At 40.2% G+C, this 21,662-nt stretch overlaps 1 protein-coding gene across 1 annotated transcript in view; it reads right to left on the reverse strand.

The window, feature by feature from the left end:
• myo15ab (myosin XVAb) overlaps nucleotides 1-21,662 on the reverse strand; it is a 50,310-nt gene that overhangs the window by 21,203 nt on the left and 7,445 nt on the right. The window contains 25 exon segments of the mRNA XM_065963557.1: nucleotides 707-885; nucleotides 1,079-1,185; nucleotides 1,291-1,419; nucleotides 1,680-1,775; nucleotides 2,037-2,167; nucleotides 2,373-2,454; nucleotides 2,684-2,768; nucleotides 3,568-3,743; nucleotides 3,936-4,053; nucleotides 8,172-8,296; nucleotides 8,412-8,457; nucleotides 9,203-9,354; nucleotides 10,865-10,942; nucleotides 12,784-12,909; nucleotides 13,517-13,648; nucleotides 14,558-14,653; nucleotides 14,764-14,887; nucleotides 15,206-15,264; nucleotides 15,384-15,497; nucleotides 15,668-15,829; nucleotides 19,133-19,246; nucleotides 20,402-20,465; nucleotides 20,865-20,968; nucleotides 21,064-21,069; nucleotides 21,200-21,290. Of these exon segments, the coding sequence (XP_065819629.1) occupies nucleotides 707-885; nucleotides 1,079-1,185; nucleotides 1,291-1,419; nucleotides 1,680-1,775; nucleotides 2,037-2,167; nucleotides 2,373-2,454; nucleotides 2,684-2,768; nucleotides 3,568-3,743; nucleotides 3,936-4,053; nucleotides 8,172-8,296; nucleotides 8,412-8,457; nucleotides 9,203-9,354; nucleotides 10,865-10,942; nucleotides 12,784-12,909; nucleotides 13,517-13,648; nucleotides 14,558-14,653; nucleotides 14,764-14,887; nucleotides 15,206-15,264; nucleotides 15,384-15,497; nucleotides 15,668-15,829; nucleotides 19,133-19,246; nucleotides 20,402-20,465; nucleotides 20,865-20,968; nucleotides 21,064-21,069; nucleotides 21,200-21,290 (2,696 nt within the window).

Here is a 21,662-nt window from a genome sequence, read left to right on the forward strand (position 1 = left end):
GTGATATGCGCAATAACACATCATATTTTTAATATTACAATGACAATAAGAAGTATGATAAAAACTATAACTGTGGCGTGACTTGAGTGTGTTTTCATCTTGCAAAGCACTGATAACCATCAAAGCCCTGTTATAAAACAGATCCTCAACTGTGACACTTGAACAGAGTTTCTAGCAACCTCTACTGCCTGTCTGTGAAGATTTACACAGACAGGCAGTGGCAACAAACAGACACAAACACAGCCAGTGAACCAGAGGGAGTATCAGGTGTTGTCTAATCCTCAGTATGCTTGCCAAAAAGGCCAGAGGACAGATTAGCTGGATGAGAGAAGGAAATGAGACAGAGACAGACAGATAACTCTTCCGTGCTGATTAGTGCGCCCATTGGCTGAGCAAATAAAAAATAAAAAAAGAGAGAGATGAGGTCAGGTGAACCGGGGGAGTCAAAGTCAAAGGGGAATAATTAAATATACAACACAATAAAAAAAATATTTTTTTCTGTTTTCTGTGTTAGAGGACACAACATTTTTGTTTTACAGTTCTCTCCAGCAAAATTATTTTGAATACATTTCATTAACCTTTTTTAAAATAGTAACTTGTTATAAGTATAAATTCAGTTAGAATCCCCTCTTTGTGTGTGTGTGTGTGTGTGTGTGTGTGTGTGTGTGTGTGTGTGTGTGTGTGTGTGTTCTGTGTCTGTTCTCACCATCGAAGCAGTGTATGTGCAGAACAGTGTGAGCTCTCTTGCGATTGGCGGTCCACTCAAGGAGACAGGGTGGGTACGTCCTGACGTACTCCGGCCCAACATTCAGCCGCTGCAGAGCCTGAAGCAGACGATGCTGACACACACAGTCGTAGCCCTCCGGCCCGTAGTCAGACACAAATCTACAACAACAACAACAACAACAACAACATGAGTTCCAGGGTTTGCAAAGCATCACTTAATAGCTTGTTCAAATATCCAAGAGAAGAAGGTAATATATTTCATGTTTAATTAAATACAGAGACACTATTATTCTCTATGGTCTGGCTTTTCCCTGTTCAGTAATGAAAAGATATTTCTCTGTCTGTTTCTTACTTGAGCAGGTACTTGGCCAGTCTTTGAGAGGGCAGAAAGGCAGAGAGACAGGAAGAGAGAAGAAGCCAACCACGCTCTGAATTCAAAATGTTAGGATTCCTCCAAACCTAATAGAGACAAAATTGGGGAAAATTATTAAGAGGGAAACTAGTGAAATATTTTGTCTAATTTATTCTGTATTTTCTATCTCAACAAGGGAAAAAAACGCTCACCTGATTGGCTACCTGAGCCAGGATTTCATCCCGGAGGTTGGGATTGGCAAGTCCTCTCTGGATGATGTAGTTCCCAAACAGATTCTCCTGAGCCCCATTCAAGTCAGGGTCACCCATAAATCTTAATATCTAACAAAATAAAAGGCATTTATAACAAATACTGTCACTTTAAAAATGACACCGTTAGAGGTGGAAAAGCCTTCCTGCAGCTACTCAGTGTTTGATTTTACATCATGCTTTACTTTGATTGCAACAGACTTATTGATGTTGGAAAAAAACAACAAGCTTACATCCTACATTCTACATTTATGCTCCCTGAAGTTCAATTATAGGAGTTTGGGTGTGTAGGCCTGGGAGCAAACGTCCCAGCATGTAAATGCAATACATACCAGGATGAAAACATTCAGGGCTCCTTCTTTTAGTTCCTCATCCATTCTAATCAGAGTACTCTCCAGCGGGGCTGTCAGCATCCCAAACAACGGCTCCTATAACACGCACACACACGCACACACACACGCGCACACACACACACACACACACACACACACACACACACAAACACACACACACACACACACACACACACACACACACACACACACACACACACACACACACACGCATGAGCACAGAAACAACACTGAGCAGGGCCCATAAGAGTTCACAGAGGTCCATTTATGTTTTATTCATGTGTTTCTCACAGTTTCTCGTGCAGACACTCTGTTAGTGTTTATGCGTGTGTTTACCCGAAATATGGCCCTTATGTAGTGTGTCATGAGGTAGTTGTTGATGTCCAGGGGCAGGGTCAGCTGGGGGTCAACCTGAACCTTTGGAGCCTGGACCACAGCCAAGCAGTCCGAATGCAGCTCCTCGCCGCCTGTACACACACACACACACACACAAACACGCACATCGAGCCACAGCAGGGCATGTGTCATCAAAATATGACAGTAGATTTAGCTGAATTCGCCTGCTGAAAAAGGTGGAACTTGTTAGTTTAAGTTTATTCATAGCAGTGACGGACCACATATCAGTGAGCCATACCTATAAGTTTGTGAGTTTGTGTCTGTGTGTATGCACACCTGACGCGGCTTGTAGCAATGCTGCTAGCTCAGCAGGGATAGGCAATGTTGTCACATTCACCACTTCTCTGTTGATGCGATCCTACAAACACCACACACATATAAACATAAATGAGACTAATGCAACATTTTCAGGTCTTTGTCAAAATGTTCTCCTCTTTCCTCACTCACCTCTTCTTCCCTCCTAGCAGGCTCCACCACTGTCTGACAGAAAGACAAAAGTATCACAATTCACACATTCGTTTATGTTTTTATTCATTCAAACAGAAGAAGATTCCTTGTTCACAAAGACACAAACGTGATCTGCATACCCTCATGTAGCGCTGGCGGTTGACGATGAGCAGCACGGCGGAGCGAAACCTGATGAGGTACTTCCTTCTAAGCGCAAACCTCTTTCTGTTCAGGGACAGTGGAAGATTGATTTTCAGAAAGATTCAGATTGGGGAAAAAGTAAGATAAGAAAATTGAAAGACTCAGTTACCATTATGTAAAAGTTCAACATTTTGACAAAAAACAAATAATTCTGAATGAAATATGCACAAAAATGTGAACTTTTAACCCTGACATTTTACCAAAATGTCAATCACTGTAATTATGACTGACAGCATGACTTTTGTAGTAAAATTTATGTTAATCACACTGATAGAATTCATTATAGTTTTGATGTGAAATTGTCATTTCCTTAAATCATTGAAGCGCTACAAACAATCTCTGACATATAATTAAAGATTCAAAATGTTTGACCTTGAGTTTATAGCTGATTTAGTGTTCTCATTGAGCCAATAAGTGACTTTTTACTCACTCAAATAAATGACTAATTTGCATTACTTTTCAGACTGGCAGTTGATGGATGAGTGCGGCCTGAATCCTTTGGCTCTGTCTCTTCAAATCAAGAACAAAAGATGCAGGTTGTCTGTGATAAGCTTTGACCTATTTGGCCGAGTGAAACCAAACCCTGAAGCCTTAATTGCCGAGCTCAGGAGTGAAACTCCAGACTCAAGTGGGTCAGTGTGCTGTCTTTAAAATAAACGTATCAAGTAATTCTTAACTCATTCTCCTGCTTTTCTGTACTTGGAATTTATATGATAAGAAAGATTATTCTGTGGCATTATTTGAAGCCCTTTTCAAAAGAGTCATGATCTGGAAAATGTAATGTAATGTAACTATTTGTTTCTTGACCTCAGGTGAACTTTACCTGGCAAGATAGCCTTTGCAGCAAGCCTCAAACAGGGTCACACGCCACCTGAACTTCTTAAAGTTTTTCCGGACAAAAACCATACGGCTGTATCTCTGCAGCGTCATGGCGGCAATGTTCAGTAAACGGTCACGCTTCCCCTCCAACAGCTGATACAGCTCCTCCTTCAGGAAAATCTAAGATGAACACACACAAAGATTTTCAAATCTACATCAAACAGTATTTAGTTTTTCTTTAACCAGTTAATTAACCCATTGAGATGAAGATCTTTTTCAAAAGGGTGACCGGGCCAAGAGGGCAGCAGCACACGTCATTACATGTATGATCCATTAGATCTTATTATGTGCACGTGTATGAAGGAGGCTCACCTTACTGACTCCCAGCTGGTAGGAGCCACTCTTGACTGGACCGAGCCTGTGGAGCATGATGACACAGTTTTCTCCGTCTGCAGGTGGAGGATCCTTCAGGCAGAGCAGGGCTTTATACCTGTGTGTGACCAAACACATGTATTAAAATCAAACTCCAGCTTGAGTGTAGGAGCCTAAAGGCACTTCATCATGTTTATCTCATCAGCATGTGATATTTTAATGTCATATGTTACCAATTATTTACATGGTTAACGGCTTTAAATGCATGTAGAAGGAATATTTTTCTTATTTGCAGTATATAGATATTTATATTGTTAGAGTTTATATTCATAATGCACATGTATCTATCAAATCCATTAAATGTCACTAGTAGGTAAACTACATTGTTGTTTCCAACTAACTGCACCCCTTTAAGTTTCTCTGATTTTGCTGTCAGCAGTACGGTTATGTGCAGAGAAGTTCGAAGATGTGGAGCAAATGAGTGTTATGACAGTGAGGTAATGGAGAAAAAAATATCAAGCAACACGCATACACACTGCAACATGAAATCACTATACTGGGTCGGCACAGTGTCCGAAAAGGATTAAGGAGGTGAAAGTAATCAAAATCAGAACTGAAGTGACTTTCTTATGCTGACGCTCGAAGAAGAATGGAAAAGTTTGTGGAATGATAAGAACATTTGTCTGAACAGAAAACGGTAATAAATTGCGCAGTGGACGTTCAATGGAAATCAGAGAGGATGGCCCCTGATGCAGCCAGTAGTTTTCTAAACGTAATGGCTATTATCAGGGGCTGGGGTAATGGCGCCAAAATCTTCAAGGAGCCACTTAAATGCTGGGAAGAGAGGGTGTGAGGGGTCCTCAATAGTCCAGCCTGCTAGCCGGTTCAGGTTTGCTGCTCGTAGGTAGTTGCGATTTTTCTTACAGGGAGTCCAATAATCTCAGAGCAGACTGTGACAATGCTCTGCAAGTGGTTTCTGTTCTTGTAGGCTGGTGGAGTGGAACCAGCAAGTATTGGAGATGCTCTGGATGAAGGTGTAATAGAATGTCAGGAGGATGTTTTTCCTGGCTCCAAAAGAGTTTAGCTTCCTTAGAAGGAATTGCCTCTGCTGGCATTTCTTGAAAATCTCCTTGGTGTTAAGAGGAGAATTTCAGCAGGCTGTCAAATATGGTAGCTAGATATGTATACTCCTTAAGAAGCTCAACAGGCTTCCCGTTGATTGTGGTGGTAGCGGCTGCTGTTAGCCAGTTCCCTCTGCTTGCTGGAAAACGTCACCACCATCTCTTTGGTCTTGCTGACGTTCAGTTCCAGGCATTAACTGTCACACAACTCCACAAACTCCTGAAGAACTGGTCAGTGCTGCTGTGAGGGGGCCTGACAGCAGAGACAGGAGAACTGCTTTGTCAGCCTTCTTGACCAAGTGACAATTTGGCTGTGTGGATCTGCAGTCATCGGTGTAGAGGATGAAGAGCTGAGGTGAGAACACATAGCCCTGAGGGGAGCCAGTTGAGGTGTAGCAGAGGTCAGATAAGGTGTCGTTAATCTGAACTCTGTTGCTCAGAAAGTCCAGTATCTAGAGGTTTAGCTGGTCGTCCAGACTGAAGCAAGAGGAGAGTTTGACAGCCAGGTTATGAGGTTGCAGGTTGTTAAATGCAGAGTAGAATTCTGCAAATGGAGTCTTGCTGATTTATTGCTCCAGATGTTTGTGTACGGTGTCTATGATTAATGTTTCTGCATCATCAACGCCTCTGCCTGCTTGATAGCAAATTGGATGCTCTGATGATATAGTGTTTTATTACTCTCGCCGTTGCCTTCATCTGGAGGGAGGTGAGAGCCACAGGCCTGAGGTCATTCAGAGTTCTCGTGGGGGTTTTTCTTGGGGATGGGGATAACTGTTGAATGTTTTCACAGCTGGGGGAATGTGCTGCTGTTCATAGATGTCTGGAACAGGATCTGAAACAAGCCACCTAGCTGTTCATCACAGTGCCTCAAGATGCGGCCACTGATGATGTTTGGGCCCAGGTGAGCTGTCCTCTGTGGTCCTGCTGAGGGCTCTCACCACATCGTATGTGTTGAGGGTGAGTGCAGAGTCACTGGGTTTGAGTTTGGACATTGTTTCTTCCAGCTGGGTGATGTTGTCTGTCTCCAATCTTGTGTAAAACAGGTTGAGGTTGTTAGGGAGAGATTAAGGGCTTCTGCCTGAAACTTGGATGAATTTGTGGTTGTCAGCCATGTTTTTGAGGCCTGGCCAAGCTGAGTGGAGATTCCCCTAAGTGATTTTTTCACTCACTTTGTTTTAATACTTCATTCTGGCAGTTTAAATGGCATGCTTGACCTTTCTGTTAGCCTCCTTTTTCTCAGTTTTAGAGCCTGGGAAGAAGACCCTCTTCTTCTTGTTGAGGATTACCTTAATCTTTTTGGTAATCCAGGCTTTATTGTTGGTGAAGATTGTGACTGTTTTGGAGTGGAAGATGTTGTCACCACAGAAGGCGATGTACTGTATGATGAAACAGTGTCCACTTGCTCGTTAATGTTGTTGGAGGGGGCTAGCTGCTTGATGTTCATCATAACTTTCTTTGCCCTCCTTATGACTGGAGTATAAGCTGGAGCAAGCAGGATGGTATGGTGGTCAGGTGGGAGCGCTACAGATCTGTATGCATCTTGAACTGACCATAGCATTTATCAAGCATCTTCCCCGGGATGTGTGTGCATGTGATGTACTGATGAAAGCCTTTTAGTGATTTGTCAGGAGAGCAATGGATGAAATCACCCTGGGAGAGTGCTGTGATGTGTGTTCCAGTCTGTTTAATGAGCTTGTGATATGTTCGGTGGCTGTGGCTATGGCCGCATTAGCTCTGGGGTGGATTTAAAGCAGGATGAGAAAAAGCTGTGGAAATTCTCTGGGGGAGATAGAAAGGGTAAAGGGAGAAAGCCAAAAGCCCGATGTCCATGGTGCACAGTTTATCCCTCATGACTATGGTCGAGCACCACTGTGTGTTTACATAGAGTTATCATCGTCGTTCTTATTTAACCACGTTTCAGTAAATGTAAGAGAGGCAGTCCTGTTTTCATGCATGTGGTTCATGTTGGCTTGTAACTTTGTTTCACTTTGGAAAATTATGAATATTCTGTATCAGTTTTTTTAATTATCTAAGTAATCAGTTTTTTATCAAGTGGTCTTGTTGATTTTTAAGTCTGAAATACAAACAAGGGAGTTGTAACAGTGTCAAGCTAAGGCTTCATATAGTGGAAACCTACACAGAGGTTACTATGAATGACATTAAGAAAACTCCAAAGCGCATCGTGCTGACTTGAAGTTGTTATTGGCTGTGAACCTGAATCTAATGTGAACCTAATTGATTGTGAATGACTCTGCCCTAAGTGACTGTAAATTAATCTAAACCTCTTTTTCAGTAACAGTCTAAGTCAGTCCACTCTGGCAGCCTGTGGTCATTGGTGCTGTGAGATCAATTGGTTTCAGAAGCTTTCCTGCTGCTGGAGCTGGCAAGTGCCAGATGACTAGTTCAGGGGAAAGAAATTAGTGTGTGAATTGTTCTCTTTCCAGAAAAAGACGATAATTCAAGCAATTTCGACAAGATGAAAATGGTGAGTGAGTGTTACAGAGAGCAGAAACCAATACTTTTTAGTTTAAAAAGCGGATCAAGAGGCTGGGATAGTAAATTTTTGTTTCTCTATAATTTAGTTAGAGGTTACATTTGTACTAATTTCTACTCACCTACAGTGTATGCACACAGCTGCTTTAAATCAGATATCGAGACTGTATTTAAGCTTCTGAGGCTCACCAACCCTCATGCTTTAAATGGCCTATATGTTACTCTACAAGTTTGAGTTCCCGCACCATCGACAATAAATCCACTACTCTACAAATAAAGCAAATCAATTGTTTTTGTAATTCGAATTGTTTTGGGCTTTATGTATTTCTGGAAAAGAAATCTTACAGTAACAGGAAACTTACCCTGCAAAAAAGCATATAACTACTGCACACCTAAATGTTCAAGTAAAACCATTGTTTTTACTGTCAAGAACTTCCTATGTATGAAACCAGTCTGTCCCACGTCCTTCAAAGCAGAAATGCTCAACCCTAACTGTTGAAAGCTTAGTGTTCTTCATATATCTTGTAATATATGAAAAATATCACAGACGTGTTCACAAGACCAAAATCTTGATGGTCATTGAAGAGGCTCTTGAATGTGAAAAATGGTAGGTTTTACCAACCTTGATAGGAAGCTGTGAAAGTGCAATCTGATTGGATAACCCTCCTTCCTGATATGGATGGTCTCTATGATACCAGAGTAATGTAGCTGAGTGTTGACCAGCTTCATGTCAAACGCCCCTGGCTCCTGCACACACACATACACACATTACGCACATGAGCTGCATATTACAAAGCAATAAGAACGCAAAATAAAATAAAACACTGCAAACCTGCACACATTATCCAACTTGCAAATATACCTTATGATGGTTTGGTTTGATGCATCGCACAAAATAAGGGTTACACCTGCCACAGATAGATGAGAACGAATGGATGGATAAATGGATGTATGATATGAAAAAGGATTAGTAAGTTATAGCTTTTCAAGGACAAAAACTTTCCATATCAAAGTAAATAAACTAATTTAGGACTGAAAATCTGTAGGGAATATTGTTAACAGTTAAAATACATATGAAGTGTTTCTGAGTGAAACACTCCCAGAGCTCTGCTTTCATCTTCAAGAGACATGATTGGCTTCAAAACAAAACAAAAACCATTATTCTTCTAAAGATAAGTTGCTTTTACAGACATTGAATCTGAAAGCTTGTATGTTTGAATTGATCTGTAATCTTATGATAAACGGGGGAAAGAAAATTGTTCAGAGCTCAATCTCTGTTCAGGCACAAGGACTGTTGACCCTCTCTGTTTCAGATACTGTACAACAGTTCCTTTTCCTCTGTTCTTACTTCACAGTAAATTTTGCATAACTGGTATGTGTTACATACATAATTTATACGTATGCCTTCTCAGGAGAAATGTGCTGGTTAATGTGGGAATGTATGAGTGCAAAACATAGGAGCACACATTTCACACTTTCACTATGGAAGGCTAAATGACTTGAGGAAATGCCGATGCAGCACTAATGAGTGAAAAAGAAAAAGCTGTTTGGAACTAAATGTTTGCATTCCACTTTTTCCCCACTACTATCAGAAACAGCTGTTAGATGTTTCCACATCATCTCAGAGGTTAAACTGGTGATGTTAATTCAAACCTTTCCATCTTCTCCAGCAGCTCCTGCAGGCTGCCCTGGAACTTTGAGCTGACCGTGTTGGCCTGATAACGGCGAGCTGCGCTGCTGCGTCGCACGTTAGACCGCTGCTGAGACACGGACTCTGAGTGCTTCAGGAAGAGGCTAGATATCATCTGCACACACACAAACACAGAGGACAGAGAGGTAAGCTGAAGTGCCAACAGTCAATCCTGACTATTGTCTTAAAATAGGCTGATAATTGTTGGAGTGAGTATTGAGTACATAAGGATTTTCAAACAGCAGAAGCACTTTTATATTTCACACTGGTTATACAACAATATACGACAATAATGACTTAACAAGCGCTGTTGATGGAGAGGTTAAAAGCACAAGTCCAAACATTCAGATGTATTACTTAACACTATCAACATTCTTAATCATAATGAAATGACGAATCATGACTCACGTTCAATTCCCCCATAATATTTGTTCTGCTTTCGGAAATGATGGGTTTGATCTACTGTTTCTACGGTTTCAATGAACTGAGCACCAGCAGCAAGTTTATTTCTGCTTTTACATAACTGCTGACCTTAAAAATGGGTTTGGCCATGTGATTATCATCAAATGTTGTGACTGTGTTTGGACTGTCTCAGAAATGTGATTACTTACAGCCAAGAGCTGTACAGTTATACACATTTACATTTATCTAGTGCACTATATTTCCAAGGAGAAATGCATTGTATTCGAGATTTAAAAAAGTCACAAAGAAAATGATATTGACCCTGGGTATGCAAGTTTTTCAGTTAAAGCAACCGACAGCTACCCACTTTGAGTTGCAGAATGGGAGAACTGGTAACTGGTTCCAAACTAGAGGCATTGTGGTCACACGGTGAAACCCAAAGGTCACCTTGATATCTTATTGTTTTAATTAAAACACATGAATTCATGTTTTCAAGGAGTTTGTAAATATTTTACAGTTATAGCAACAGTGAATACTTCACCATTTATAATTGATTCTGACTCGTCTGTTCTTTAGGACTCTGACTTACAGTAGGAGAAGCTGCAGCTACTGCTGTTGAATTACAAGCAAGGAGCAAGGGTCTCAAAAGAGTGACATAATAAGAAGAGACTGCTGGCTTCAACATGTACTTGGCCATTAGGTTTAGACCAATTATGCCCTGTCTCTTCAGATGATGAAGCTGGTTACAATCACAACTGCAGGAAACAATCTTACTTTTTTGGTTCTCTCTTGTAATGGTTTGTGTAAAATAGAAGGAGGCTTATTTTATTGGCTGTCCATGCTTCACACTATTTTGTGCAATACAACAAACCTGCAATTGAACACCTTACGTAGGACACATTTCAAGGGCTCAAAAGCCTAAAAAAACTCCAGATGACAAATAAAATGTAATTCCCTTTGAGCGAGTTGATGGGACGTTTTTAACCTGCGACCCGTGCACTCCTAAAGAATCTATGTGTGATCTCCTTGCATGTAATGAAACTTGTTTAACTTTTTTGCTTCTTCTTACACTTCAGCATATTCCTTTAACCTCATGTTCTACCTCCTGAGACCCTGTGAGGTGCATGTGTGAACAAGCAAGCCAGGAAGATTTCAGGGGCAGCCTGCCTGAAATTTTCAGGAGTGCACATGTGAAAACGGCTGAAGTGTTTTGCATATCTCACTCTGTTCTTGCTTTGGATGAAGAGGTCTAACACATCCTGGCGGACCATGTCAAAGTTCTTATCCAAGAATTTGTGCACCTAGAACACAAACAATTAGGAAAGAGTTTTAATGACACTCAAAGCATGAATTTCTCACATCAGATTCAACATTTAAAAAAAACAAACGTATAACAGCCTGACACACACTGCATCAAACGGGAGAAGTACAAAGTAGCAACCGTCTTTCAAGGTTGCAAATGTAATTTAGAGGAGCTAAACACAGATTATTGGTTTCTCTAACATACCTTGTCTATCTGCATGTGTTGCTTCTGGCTATGCACAAGTTACAGTTGTAATATCAATGGTTGAGCATGAGGTCAGCAGCCACTGAGGTCAAGTGACAGTTTTGACTATGTAAGATGTCAGACTATGTAAAATGACTTTCACTGTTTCAAACAAAGTTTCCTCTCTGAATGGAGCAAGTGAGGGTAACTTGGAAAAAAGAACAGATGTTGATGAAGTGTTGAGTCGCTGAAAGCCCAAGAATGATTTAAGCCCTGATTATATTAATAATAATAATGTAAAAGAAATACCTACAGACATTAAGAGATCATCTTTTTTAAAGCCATACAGAGGCAGAATTGTTTTCCTGATAACTGGAAAGTTTGTATGTGACATCTCTTATAAATACTGTGACACAGCTACCACCAGCTGAGTGCCTCTTTTTGTGTTGATTTGAGTAGGCAGAGAGAGAGAAAAAGAGAGAAGGAGAAATTGTGCTGATTTAATACACGGGTCTCAATGGTGTTAAATAGCACCACTGTAACAGCCTGTGGCACTTAGAGCTGGTCTTTGTGGATTAGATGGGATTTGCAATGAGGCTTATTTGCATTGGAAGAGGGTAATTTTCTACAGATTTTTGGAATATTCCCTAATTTACATATGCAATAGGGACAGGCGCACCCAAGACGCTATGTGCTTGGCAGTGCAGTTTGCGTGTGTTTCACCCTATGCACGTGCTTTGATGATTCCACGCTATTTTTCTCTCTCATTTGCACCCGCTTAGCGCCTACAAAAGCAGCGCAATGCTTAGTAGATCTGGCCTAATGTGCTGTGTGCCTGCCTGATGCACATTCTTGTCTGCTTTTATTGGGTTGTTTATTTTACTTTTTAGATAATTCTGCATAACCTTAACAGGAGATGCTGCTTATCGTCATCCAAGATTAAACCTACAGGGGGCCTCTGATCTAATTGTAACTTCAAACAAATGATTTTTATGTTTGTGATAATTAGATATTTGCTCCTTGTATCTACAATTCTGGCACCACTGTAACCGCAAGTTGACTTTCCTGCAGATTTTCCAAAAAAGAAGAAAAAAAATCATTTCTAAATCTACAGGGAAGTCCGCTGCTGTTCAGTCTAATCAAATCCCACAAGTTACATTATTACTGCAAACAGCTCGCAGACATCCTTCCTCACTCTCTGATGTATCATTTGATGTTTTCTTTTCCCCCCAGTAGACAGACAATTAAATAAAATCACTGTTATGTAATAAAAAATACTGATTTCCCTTGGTTTGAAAATTGTTGGGAACATATGATTACATTTAGGTTCACAACTCAACATGAAATAAAACACATGTCCTGACATTATGATGGGAACCATACATTCTATTAAAAGATGGATAATGTCACATCTCCCTTAAAGTAATATCAAAACATTTGGAGATCCCCTACTGACCGCAGCGTTTCCCACACCTGGACCATAAGTGTGTGAGTGTGTGTGTGTGTGTGTGTAGTTAAGAGAATGGAAGGGAAGTATTTGGTTACACACACTTAAGTAAGTTAGATAATAATGCCTAACATAAATACATAAAAAAGAAAGCTCCAGATGCATCATCATATTTATATACAATCCATGTGGGTAATAAATACATGTACCTGATATGTGACCTTCCCAGCGTAGTGTTTCAATGTGAACTCTGGCAGTGGCATCTTTGGCCTGGCATACAGCGGGTCATTTCCATGGTGATAGTGGCACTTCTGAAGGAAAGTGTGGTCCGTTGCCTAGTGATAACCAAGAGACGGTTGAGGGTTGGTAAGCCATGGAAACTTAATCTTTATAGCAGAAACACATGTTGTCTGTGTCTTTTCTACAGATTGCCTCAGCCTGTTACTCCTGTAACACTGTGTACATATTTCACTGTATAATATGTTTACATTAGGAGCTGAGGGAATAACCATAAAAGCAGGCAGGCAATTAAGTGAACATGTTGGGTTAGTGTTGTATTGATCTGAGCTGGCTGTAATACACTCCAGTCTCCAGGTTTTATGAGAAATCCAATAAGTGAGATGAGTTTTTTTTTTTTTTTTGTTCAAACTGGTGTATGAAATATTTGAGTTATTGCCAGCTGTTGCTCTTTTTACACAATACACCTGAATAATTTAGTTTTGTCAAAGGTGTCCTGATATTTATTCTAGCTTTGTTTTAATTACACATGCAGTCTGTCTCAGCTGATTAAATCTTTAACAAGTTTTCGATGGAGTAATGAATTTTTAACACCCTAAGCCTTAATTAAATAATCAATCTTTCAGTAACATTTTGTATTCAATATTACATTTAAGTAATTTTAATCTTTAAATGAATTAGGCTCGACAGGTGTGGTGATTGTACCTGAGGGAAACCGCACTGATCGTCCAGTATACGCAGTATCCCATGAGGCTTTGCAGCAATGAGGTCAAGGCAGGCCTGGTTGTGGCTGAAGGGCTGCTGCTGCCACTGGATCTGCTCCCGCATGTACTCCTCCTACACACACAGCACACAGCACAAGTTCATCAAGTTGCTGTGTGAGATACTCTTCTGACTTTACTGTTGCTTGTTTGTTTTTGTTTTTTACAACAAAATAATGTTTCCTCTGTATTTTTATTATTGAATGACCCAAGGGTTTAGGAAATCAAATCAAGTTACAGACGAGATGTTTATTTTTACTCTACAAATAATCTTTTCTCACTTCCAAAAACAAAACAAAGGAAAGGTACAAAGATCAAGACATTTTGATTAAACATGAAGTATTTTCAAAGGTTACGATAAAGTGTAGTTTTAACACAAATGATCACAATCTATTTTTTTTTTTTTTACTTTAAAAGGCACACATTGTTTACCTGCTCTGTAAATCCCAAGCCACTTCTAATATGTCATCTCTCCCTTAATATTGACCTAAATTAAATTCTAACAAACTTTTTCTGTGTCTTACAATGCATTGACAGTTTGTAAGGAGAGCTTATAGGGCATCTTCACAGCTCGACAGTGTCTGATTATGACTTTAAGGCCTGTAGACAACAATTTTATACTTTTTAAGGCTTGATAGTTCAAATTATTTTCCTTTCAGCTTGTCTCAAAAAAGGAGGTGTACGAGGCCAAGAAAAAGTCTTCATTTCCCTGAGGAAATCAGTTTTCTCATCTTCCCTCCTTGATTCCTCACATTCTTGTTTACACACAGTGTTTTAACAGATTATTGTTGAATGCTGACTTTGACCTGATAAATCAAATGTATGTACACTGAATGGCTGTGTTTCTTAGTAGCTTGGTTATATCTGATAACTTTGGATCAGTTTGACCTTAACTGTATATGCATATCTTTATAAACAAATCCATCCTCATTGGGAAAATAAATATGTTGAAGTAATGTAAACATTAAGCAGCAGTTTTCCTGACCTGCTCCTCCTGGAAGATGACCCTGTTAAAGTAGAACTGCAAAGTTTCATTGGCATAGTTGATGCACAGCTGCTCAAAACTGTTCACCTGTAGCTCCTGGAGGATAAAAAGGAGGGCACAGAAGGGGGGTGTGGGAGTAATTGAGCACAGGTTGGCTCAGACACATCACACTGTAACATTAAAGAGAAATCATTATTTATCTTGACCTCAAATCCATAAATGTCCAATATGGAGATAGAGAGGGCTTCGTTGCGAGGGTAGACCCTTCCGTTGATGCGCTCTGTCAGCCAACTAAACAGCAGCGAGTAGAGGATCTTGGCAACGGCATCTCTATGAAAAAAACACACAATAAGGTTTCTATGGAAACAGAAAAACTGGTTCCTATGGAAACAGAGGACATCTGAAAAATCTCTCCCCAAGCCCCGACATCCTTTGTCCTCGCATGCCTCCACTAAAGATTTGGGGAGAAAATCAAAGACTCCTCACTCCCTCCCAGTAGTCTCTTGATAGGATTTTAGAGAGGGTGGGGAAAATCAGGACATTAAAACAGCCTCAAACACACTTTTATTTTTTGTTATTCCAGGCAGAAGTGGGCTTTAGTATTTAATCTGGCACAAACTGTAATCAGACTGTAACTCACTGACTCACCTGGCATCCACAGCACTCTCAACTGTAAGCGGCGTGAGGATCTTCTCTCTTACTGTATCCTGTGGGGTTTAGTCACATCTGTCATCTCACAACATCTCTTAATTGTTACAACTTAATGACTTGTTTCTATGGTGTACATGTCTGGGTCTTTTTTTTAATGAAAAGTGACTCAGCTCACAGTCATCTTGAAGGTGAAAGACTTCTGCAGGCCGTCAGGTGAGACCTGCAGTAGCTCGGCGACCACTCGGAGCTCCTGAGTGCTTACTACCGACGCAACCTCCTGACCCTCGGCCTGTGGGGAAACACACCCACACATACGGAAGCATGCACATTCGTTATTACCATCATTTATCAGCATCATCATTATCAGTCAGTTGAGGAATGAAACGCATTAATGTGGCCTATTACTTTCAGCTTGTGTGTGTGTGTGTGTGTGTGTGTTGGTGTGTGTGGAAGAAAGACCTGATGTGGCTGAAAGTAGACATTCCCTACATGGAGGACAGAGGACAACAGCCTGTAGATGCCGTTTAGCTCCTCTGGGGTGAAACATAGGATGTCCATGGCACTCAGCAGACGCCTAAAGTCCTCCCCATCATCTTTGCCCTCTATGGTACAATCCCCTCCCTGCACTCATGAACACACAAAATAACACACACAGTTATGAAAGCAACATAATAACCCTCAGCTTCTTAAATCAGGGCTCTAATTAAAAAGAAAACTTATAAGCAGTGGAATGTTTTTTTTTTGATGACCTTTAGGGGTTTAACTTCTTCCCTTGATAAAGATATGTAGAATTATACAACAGATAGTCCTCCTGACCAAGTATTTTGATTGAGCAAGAGGCATTCCTTGACTGCTTATAGACCCTTTGAGTGTTACTAAACAGTGTGATGTGTTTTGGTGGGCGGAGCTTAGCTTTAGGCAAAACCATCCTCCAGACATGTTAGCCAAGGCCAGCTAGCAAGTTGTTTTTGGCTCGCTTTTTTTATTTTATTTTTTAAGATTTTTATTTTTGGGCTTTTTATGCCTTTAATGGAGAGAGAGGACAGTGGATAAGAGTCAGAAATCAGGGAGAGAGAGTGGGGAACGACATGCGGGAAAGAAGCCACAGGTGGGATGTGAACCCGGGCCGCCCGCTTGAGACTACAGCCTCCATACATGGGGCGCGCGCACTAACTACTGCGCCCCCGTTTTTGGCTCACTTTTGACAATGGAAGATAATGCGAGTCTTCCTAAATATGAAGTCACTTACTCTCCGGGACCAAGAGCGTTACTGGAGTAAGACTGACCCGTGCGCTCTCACTCAGTGAATAGATGATGATAGGACTGCCAGAGGTGGAACAGCCAGACATTCACACTATTCTGATACAACACCTATGTGTGTAGTAAAGACAAACTGAGGGTGTATAAGTCCTAAGATGCCTATTACTATGTTGTTAACAGCCATGTACCAGATCTTAAATACCATGATTTAACTAATGAGTTTTTTGTCGTACTGTTGGAAGTTCTGCCCAACCAGCAAGTACAGAAGACAGCCATGTTCAAGGCTTGGTTCACTTGAAAAAAGCCATTCAGAACCCCTATAAGCTCTGGAAGTCCTTGCCCAAGGACATTAGGCTGTCCAACTCCTGTACCTGTTTTTAAACATTTGCTTAAAACACATTTTTTTAATGATTGATTGGTTAACAAGGATCATTACCGGTTTTGAGATCCCCGCACCCGAGGCCGCGTGGCCCCTCGGTGCTGGCGGCGGACATGTCAGAAAAACACGCTTGTCTACCTTGTTCTGCTCTATTTTATACATTTTTTTCCTATTCATTATTTTGTAACTTGTTTTTTTATACTGTGTATAAAGTACTAACTCAAACAATGCCCCTAACACAGTCAACACTCGGAGCAGTCAGCGACCTGTCATGCACTTCAGCATGCTGAAGCAGACAAAGGGAGTGAGCATGGCCCTCAGCAGATCTCTTAATTACACAGTTGTGGCCTGATTAGTTGACGGCAGGAAGTAGGCCCGAAAGAGGAAGTGTGATCTACAACAAACATGTTGTTGAGGGGCAGTGACGGCTGGTATACGATAGAATTTCAGTTTCCTGAAATTAATGTTACTACTACTTCTATTCCCAACAAGAAAACAAAATGACATTTTCAAACTTCTAAGGCGTTTCCCACCCTGTGGTGGGGATTAGTGTTTCCCTCTTACTAATAGCGTGAATAGCGTGACGTCATTGTAACACTGCCCCTAAAAGAGTCTATAGAACAGCATCACTGGGACTTCACACTCTGTATATCCCTCTGCCAGTGGTTCTGAATATTGCTCGTAAATAATACAGCAGACAGTGTTCGTCTTTATTAATACATTTGGTACCTCTGAATCACACAAAGGACTCTTATTTCACGGGTTTCTATAATAAATCAATCACATAAATGTAGATACAGAGTAGCTGGTATGCTGAAAAGTGTAAACAGGCAAGTTTGTGGAGAGGGCAGGGGAATATTTGGGTTGCTTGGTAGTTAGTTGTGGAACTAGTTGAGATAGTGGAGCAAAGATAAAAACATTTTCCACGCTGTTTTCTTCAAGATCCTGGTCGTAGAACTGAAATAAAATTTACATCACACCCATGGTCGTCTTCTGAACTCGACCTGTGGCTGTGGACCTACGACCCAATCACAGCAATGCTGATATTCAGTACAACTTCACTCCCTCTTGTGTGATATTACTTAAGTACACATGATTACACTGTGACATCACTGTTGCAAAAAAAAGCAAACTTCTGACCAAACTGTTAACCAGAGAAGGCAATGAAATACGATATATTTCAGTTCAATGTTATATTAATATTAAAGAGTTTAGCCTGAGGTGTTTGTAGTAGAAGTAACCAGAAACGCACACACCAGTAACAGTGAATTTAAGGGCCTTTAACCAGATGTGGCAGGAGAAAGGCTTTGCTTTGTGTTTCATCATATCTCATGAAGCCAAAAAGTCTTTGGAGAGGAGAATGAGATGTTCAGCATTCTCCAGAGCAACCTGATGGTCTGTATGCAAGGTAACGCAAGATTAATTTACTTTGACCTAAACAGTTACGTAATGATAACATGTAGGATTTTGGGTACAATGTTTATCATATTTAGATAAGTAGCGTAGGTTATTAGCTTATTTGGCAATTGCTACCAGGTTAATGGGGATATCGTTTGTTCTGATGAGATTATTTAGAAATAAAAATAAAAAAGCCCTTCCTAATTGGAAATATACAACAAAGTCAGGTGGTGCTGAAAATGAGTGTGTAGAAATGTGTAGAATTAAAGACAGAATACAATTTGCACACTTTAGTGTTCCCCACCTGGGACTCAAATGATGTGTGCACAAATCATCATGTTAGTAGCATTGTGAGATTTTCCAGGACCAACCAACCAAAAGACCAAATACACACACACACAACACCTTGGTCTATTTTAGCAGACTTTTTACCTATTCTGGACAGACGCTGGACAGGTTAAACACTTCCAGAACATGAAGCCTACTCAATCAAAAAAAAAATGAACATGACAAATAAAATCCCTCTCTCTTTTTAAACCAGCACTACAGAAACATGCAACATATAGACAGATAGACATAGACATTGTTATCTCTCAGGTCGAAAGAATCCAGACTGCAAAGGCCCCTCAGTCTGTACCCGGTTACTCCAATGACTTTTAAGTTTGTGACATAAATCACCTCGTAAAATAAATGTCACATTTCCAAAACAATTGGGAATCTAATTTGTTAAAGTGACTGTGAAATTGATTACAATGACCACTCCCTATCAGTGCTCTGTGTGTGTGTGTGTGTGTGTGTGTGTGTGTGTGTGTGTGTGTGTGTGTGTGTGTGTGTGTGTGTGTGTGTGTGTTTGGGGGGGGGGGTGTATAATATTTTTCTCTGCGCACCTGATTCAGATAGTAGTAAGTCTCAGCCTCCTGCAGATACAGAGAGCTCTTCTCATGAGGAGGAAGACCTGCCAACATCTCGTAGAAGATGTGATAGTTTCTTTCTGATTTGGCCTGTGTATAAAAAACACACAAGTTAAGAAAAGATACATTTTGCATATTTAAATGAAAATTGAAATAGACTTTAATGGGTGGACATCAAGATAAACAAACAGATCATTTTATGAATTACCTAATGAATTTGGTCTGTGCTGGATTATTGAGAACTAAAATGGTATGCAATGAATACAAAATTTGGCAGAAAAGAGATACAGATATTTTAAATTATTTAAGAGAGAGAAAGAGAGAAAGAGAGAGGGGGAAGCAGCTAAAGGAAGGAAGTGAGACAGAGATAAAATACAGACACAGGTAGTTAACAGAAAATGAACAGTGCAAAACTACACTAAACTGTTTTTGAATATGTGTATTGTGTGTGTCTATGAGTGAAAAATAATAATAAAAAATATATATATATTACAGTGAACTTCTGGTAACAAATATACTCAAAAAGTGCATAAAATAGCATCAAAATAGAGCTTTTATTGAACAAATTCTGAGAGGGGAATCCCCCAGATCTTCACCCTAAAAGGTCTAATGATGTCTTCATATTTTTGCACATTACAGTCAGTATCAAATCACTACCATCGTCTCTATTTAAGTCCTGTTTTGAGTTTTACTGTGCAACATATGAAAAATTATACGTTTTTGCAGAAACAATTGTCAACGCTCCCTCCCAATTTCACTCATAAAGTGTGAGCTGTCCGGCCGTGCCCGACAATTGGGTCGTACAGTGTGAGCACATAAATTGCAAGGTCTGGTTGTGCGTTGTAAACGATTCAGTCCTACAGTGTGAGCTGACATGCCACCTCGACTTTTATACAATTGGGGAAAAATCGCACAGTGTGAGCCAGGCTTTAGTAAAATTCTCAACTTTTGAGAGAATTTTGATGAGCGCCCCATCATAATCTCACCTTTGGAGCCAAAATATCCTGAGCCAGCCCTGCTCTCACATCTGTTTTAATTTATCAATTTAAACCCCAGTATATATATTGGGACAGGGTTGCCAGGGATATGCCGATTTTCCCCATCCCATAGTTGGCAAGTATGCGCTTCTGCAATCTCCTGTTTCTCACCCTGACACCTGAGGTAAAAAGAATCCATCTGACCTGCTGTTTATGTTAGCATGTGTGTGTTAAAGTCCTTGTGTGTGAGGTTGTGTGAGTTCTTCACCTGAAAGACGATTCGAGACTTCTCCAAAAGGTACTGAGACGTTATGGCACCGCTGATAACACCCCTTGGAAATGACACACAGACGTATGTCCAAGTTAAGTAACAGGTCATGCATGTGTAGTTTCTCCAGTCTTCTCTAACAGAAAATCAACTACTGATCCATATGTGTTACTGGGGATTTGTCAGCACATGCTTTTCTGAGCCTGCACTCTTTTGATGTGTCAGTCTTAACAAAAAACAACTATGCTTGCACAACATTGAACAAGCAAAGCAGAATCTTAAATATGTTGTCTGTTTATTTTCTTAGTAAGTTAAATATCTTAATTTGTTTTAGTAACATGTTTGAAATAATGCTGTCAATCAGTCAATCTCTGAACATGAAACCCCTTGAAAGCTCATACTGTAACTCCTGTGGGTGTCATTTGAGTTGCTCACTACAAACATGGGAGTTTTTTTTACTCACCCCTCCATGAAGATCTGTGTATACTTGCCAAAACGGGAAGAGTTGTCATTGCGCACTGTTTTGGCATTCCCAAAAGACTCCAGCAGGGGCGTGGCCTCTAGGATCTGACCAAAGACAGACATGTTACCATGGCAACTTTAAACAGGTGTATCTTCTTAGGTCAAAAAATATGTATAAATAAAGTAGAGCAACACTTTACCTCTATCTGGTGGAAGAGATGGTAGAAAAAGCGAGAGAAAAGAAATCAGTAACAGTGCTAGCTTAAACAAGCACAGTATGAGATGTATTTGTGAACAAGCATGAACTCATGAATAAATAATGTACAGAATATCTACCTGTTGTGTGACGTTGCTTTTGTGATGTATGGCTGTCAGGTAACGCAGGATCAGTTTAGTGGCTTCAGTCTTTCCTGAACCACTTTCTCCACTGTTACAACAACAACAACAAAAGTTAACCTCAGTCTTTCGCTCATCCTTTTTTACATCATCAGTTTAACATTTCAAATCAAATCCATCCTTATACTGTTTTGAAATTACTCCTAAAGGGGAGGTTACATCTTAAATAAATTCTAATAAATTCAATCAAGAGCAGAAATTAGTCTAAAACACTTAATTAGCAATTCACTTTTAAGGACATCTGAAAGTAGGGGTCTGCCAAAATATCGATTTCCCAACAAAGTATCCTGACTCAGTAATACATGTATCGCATTGCTGCTTTCAAAATTGTTTTTAATTTAAATAATGGACAGACTTAAAAAGAAGTTCAAATATTTGTGGTGAAACAGCCAACACATATTTT

Source organism: Labrus bergylta, chromosome 1 (genome assembly GCF_963930695.1).
Source record: "Labrus bergylta chromosome 1, fLabBer1.1, whole genome shotgun sequence".
NCBI lineage: Eukaryota > Metazoa > Chordata > Actinopteri > Labriformes > Labridae > Labrus > Labrus bergylta.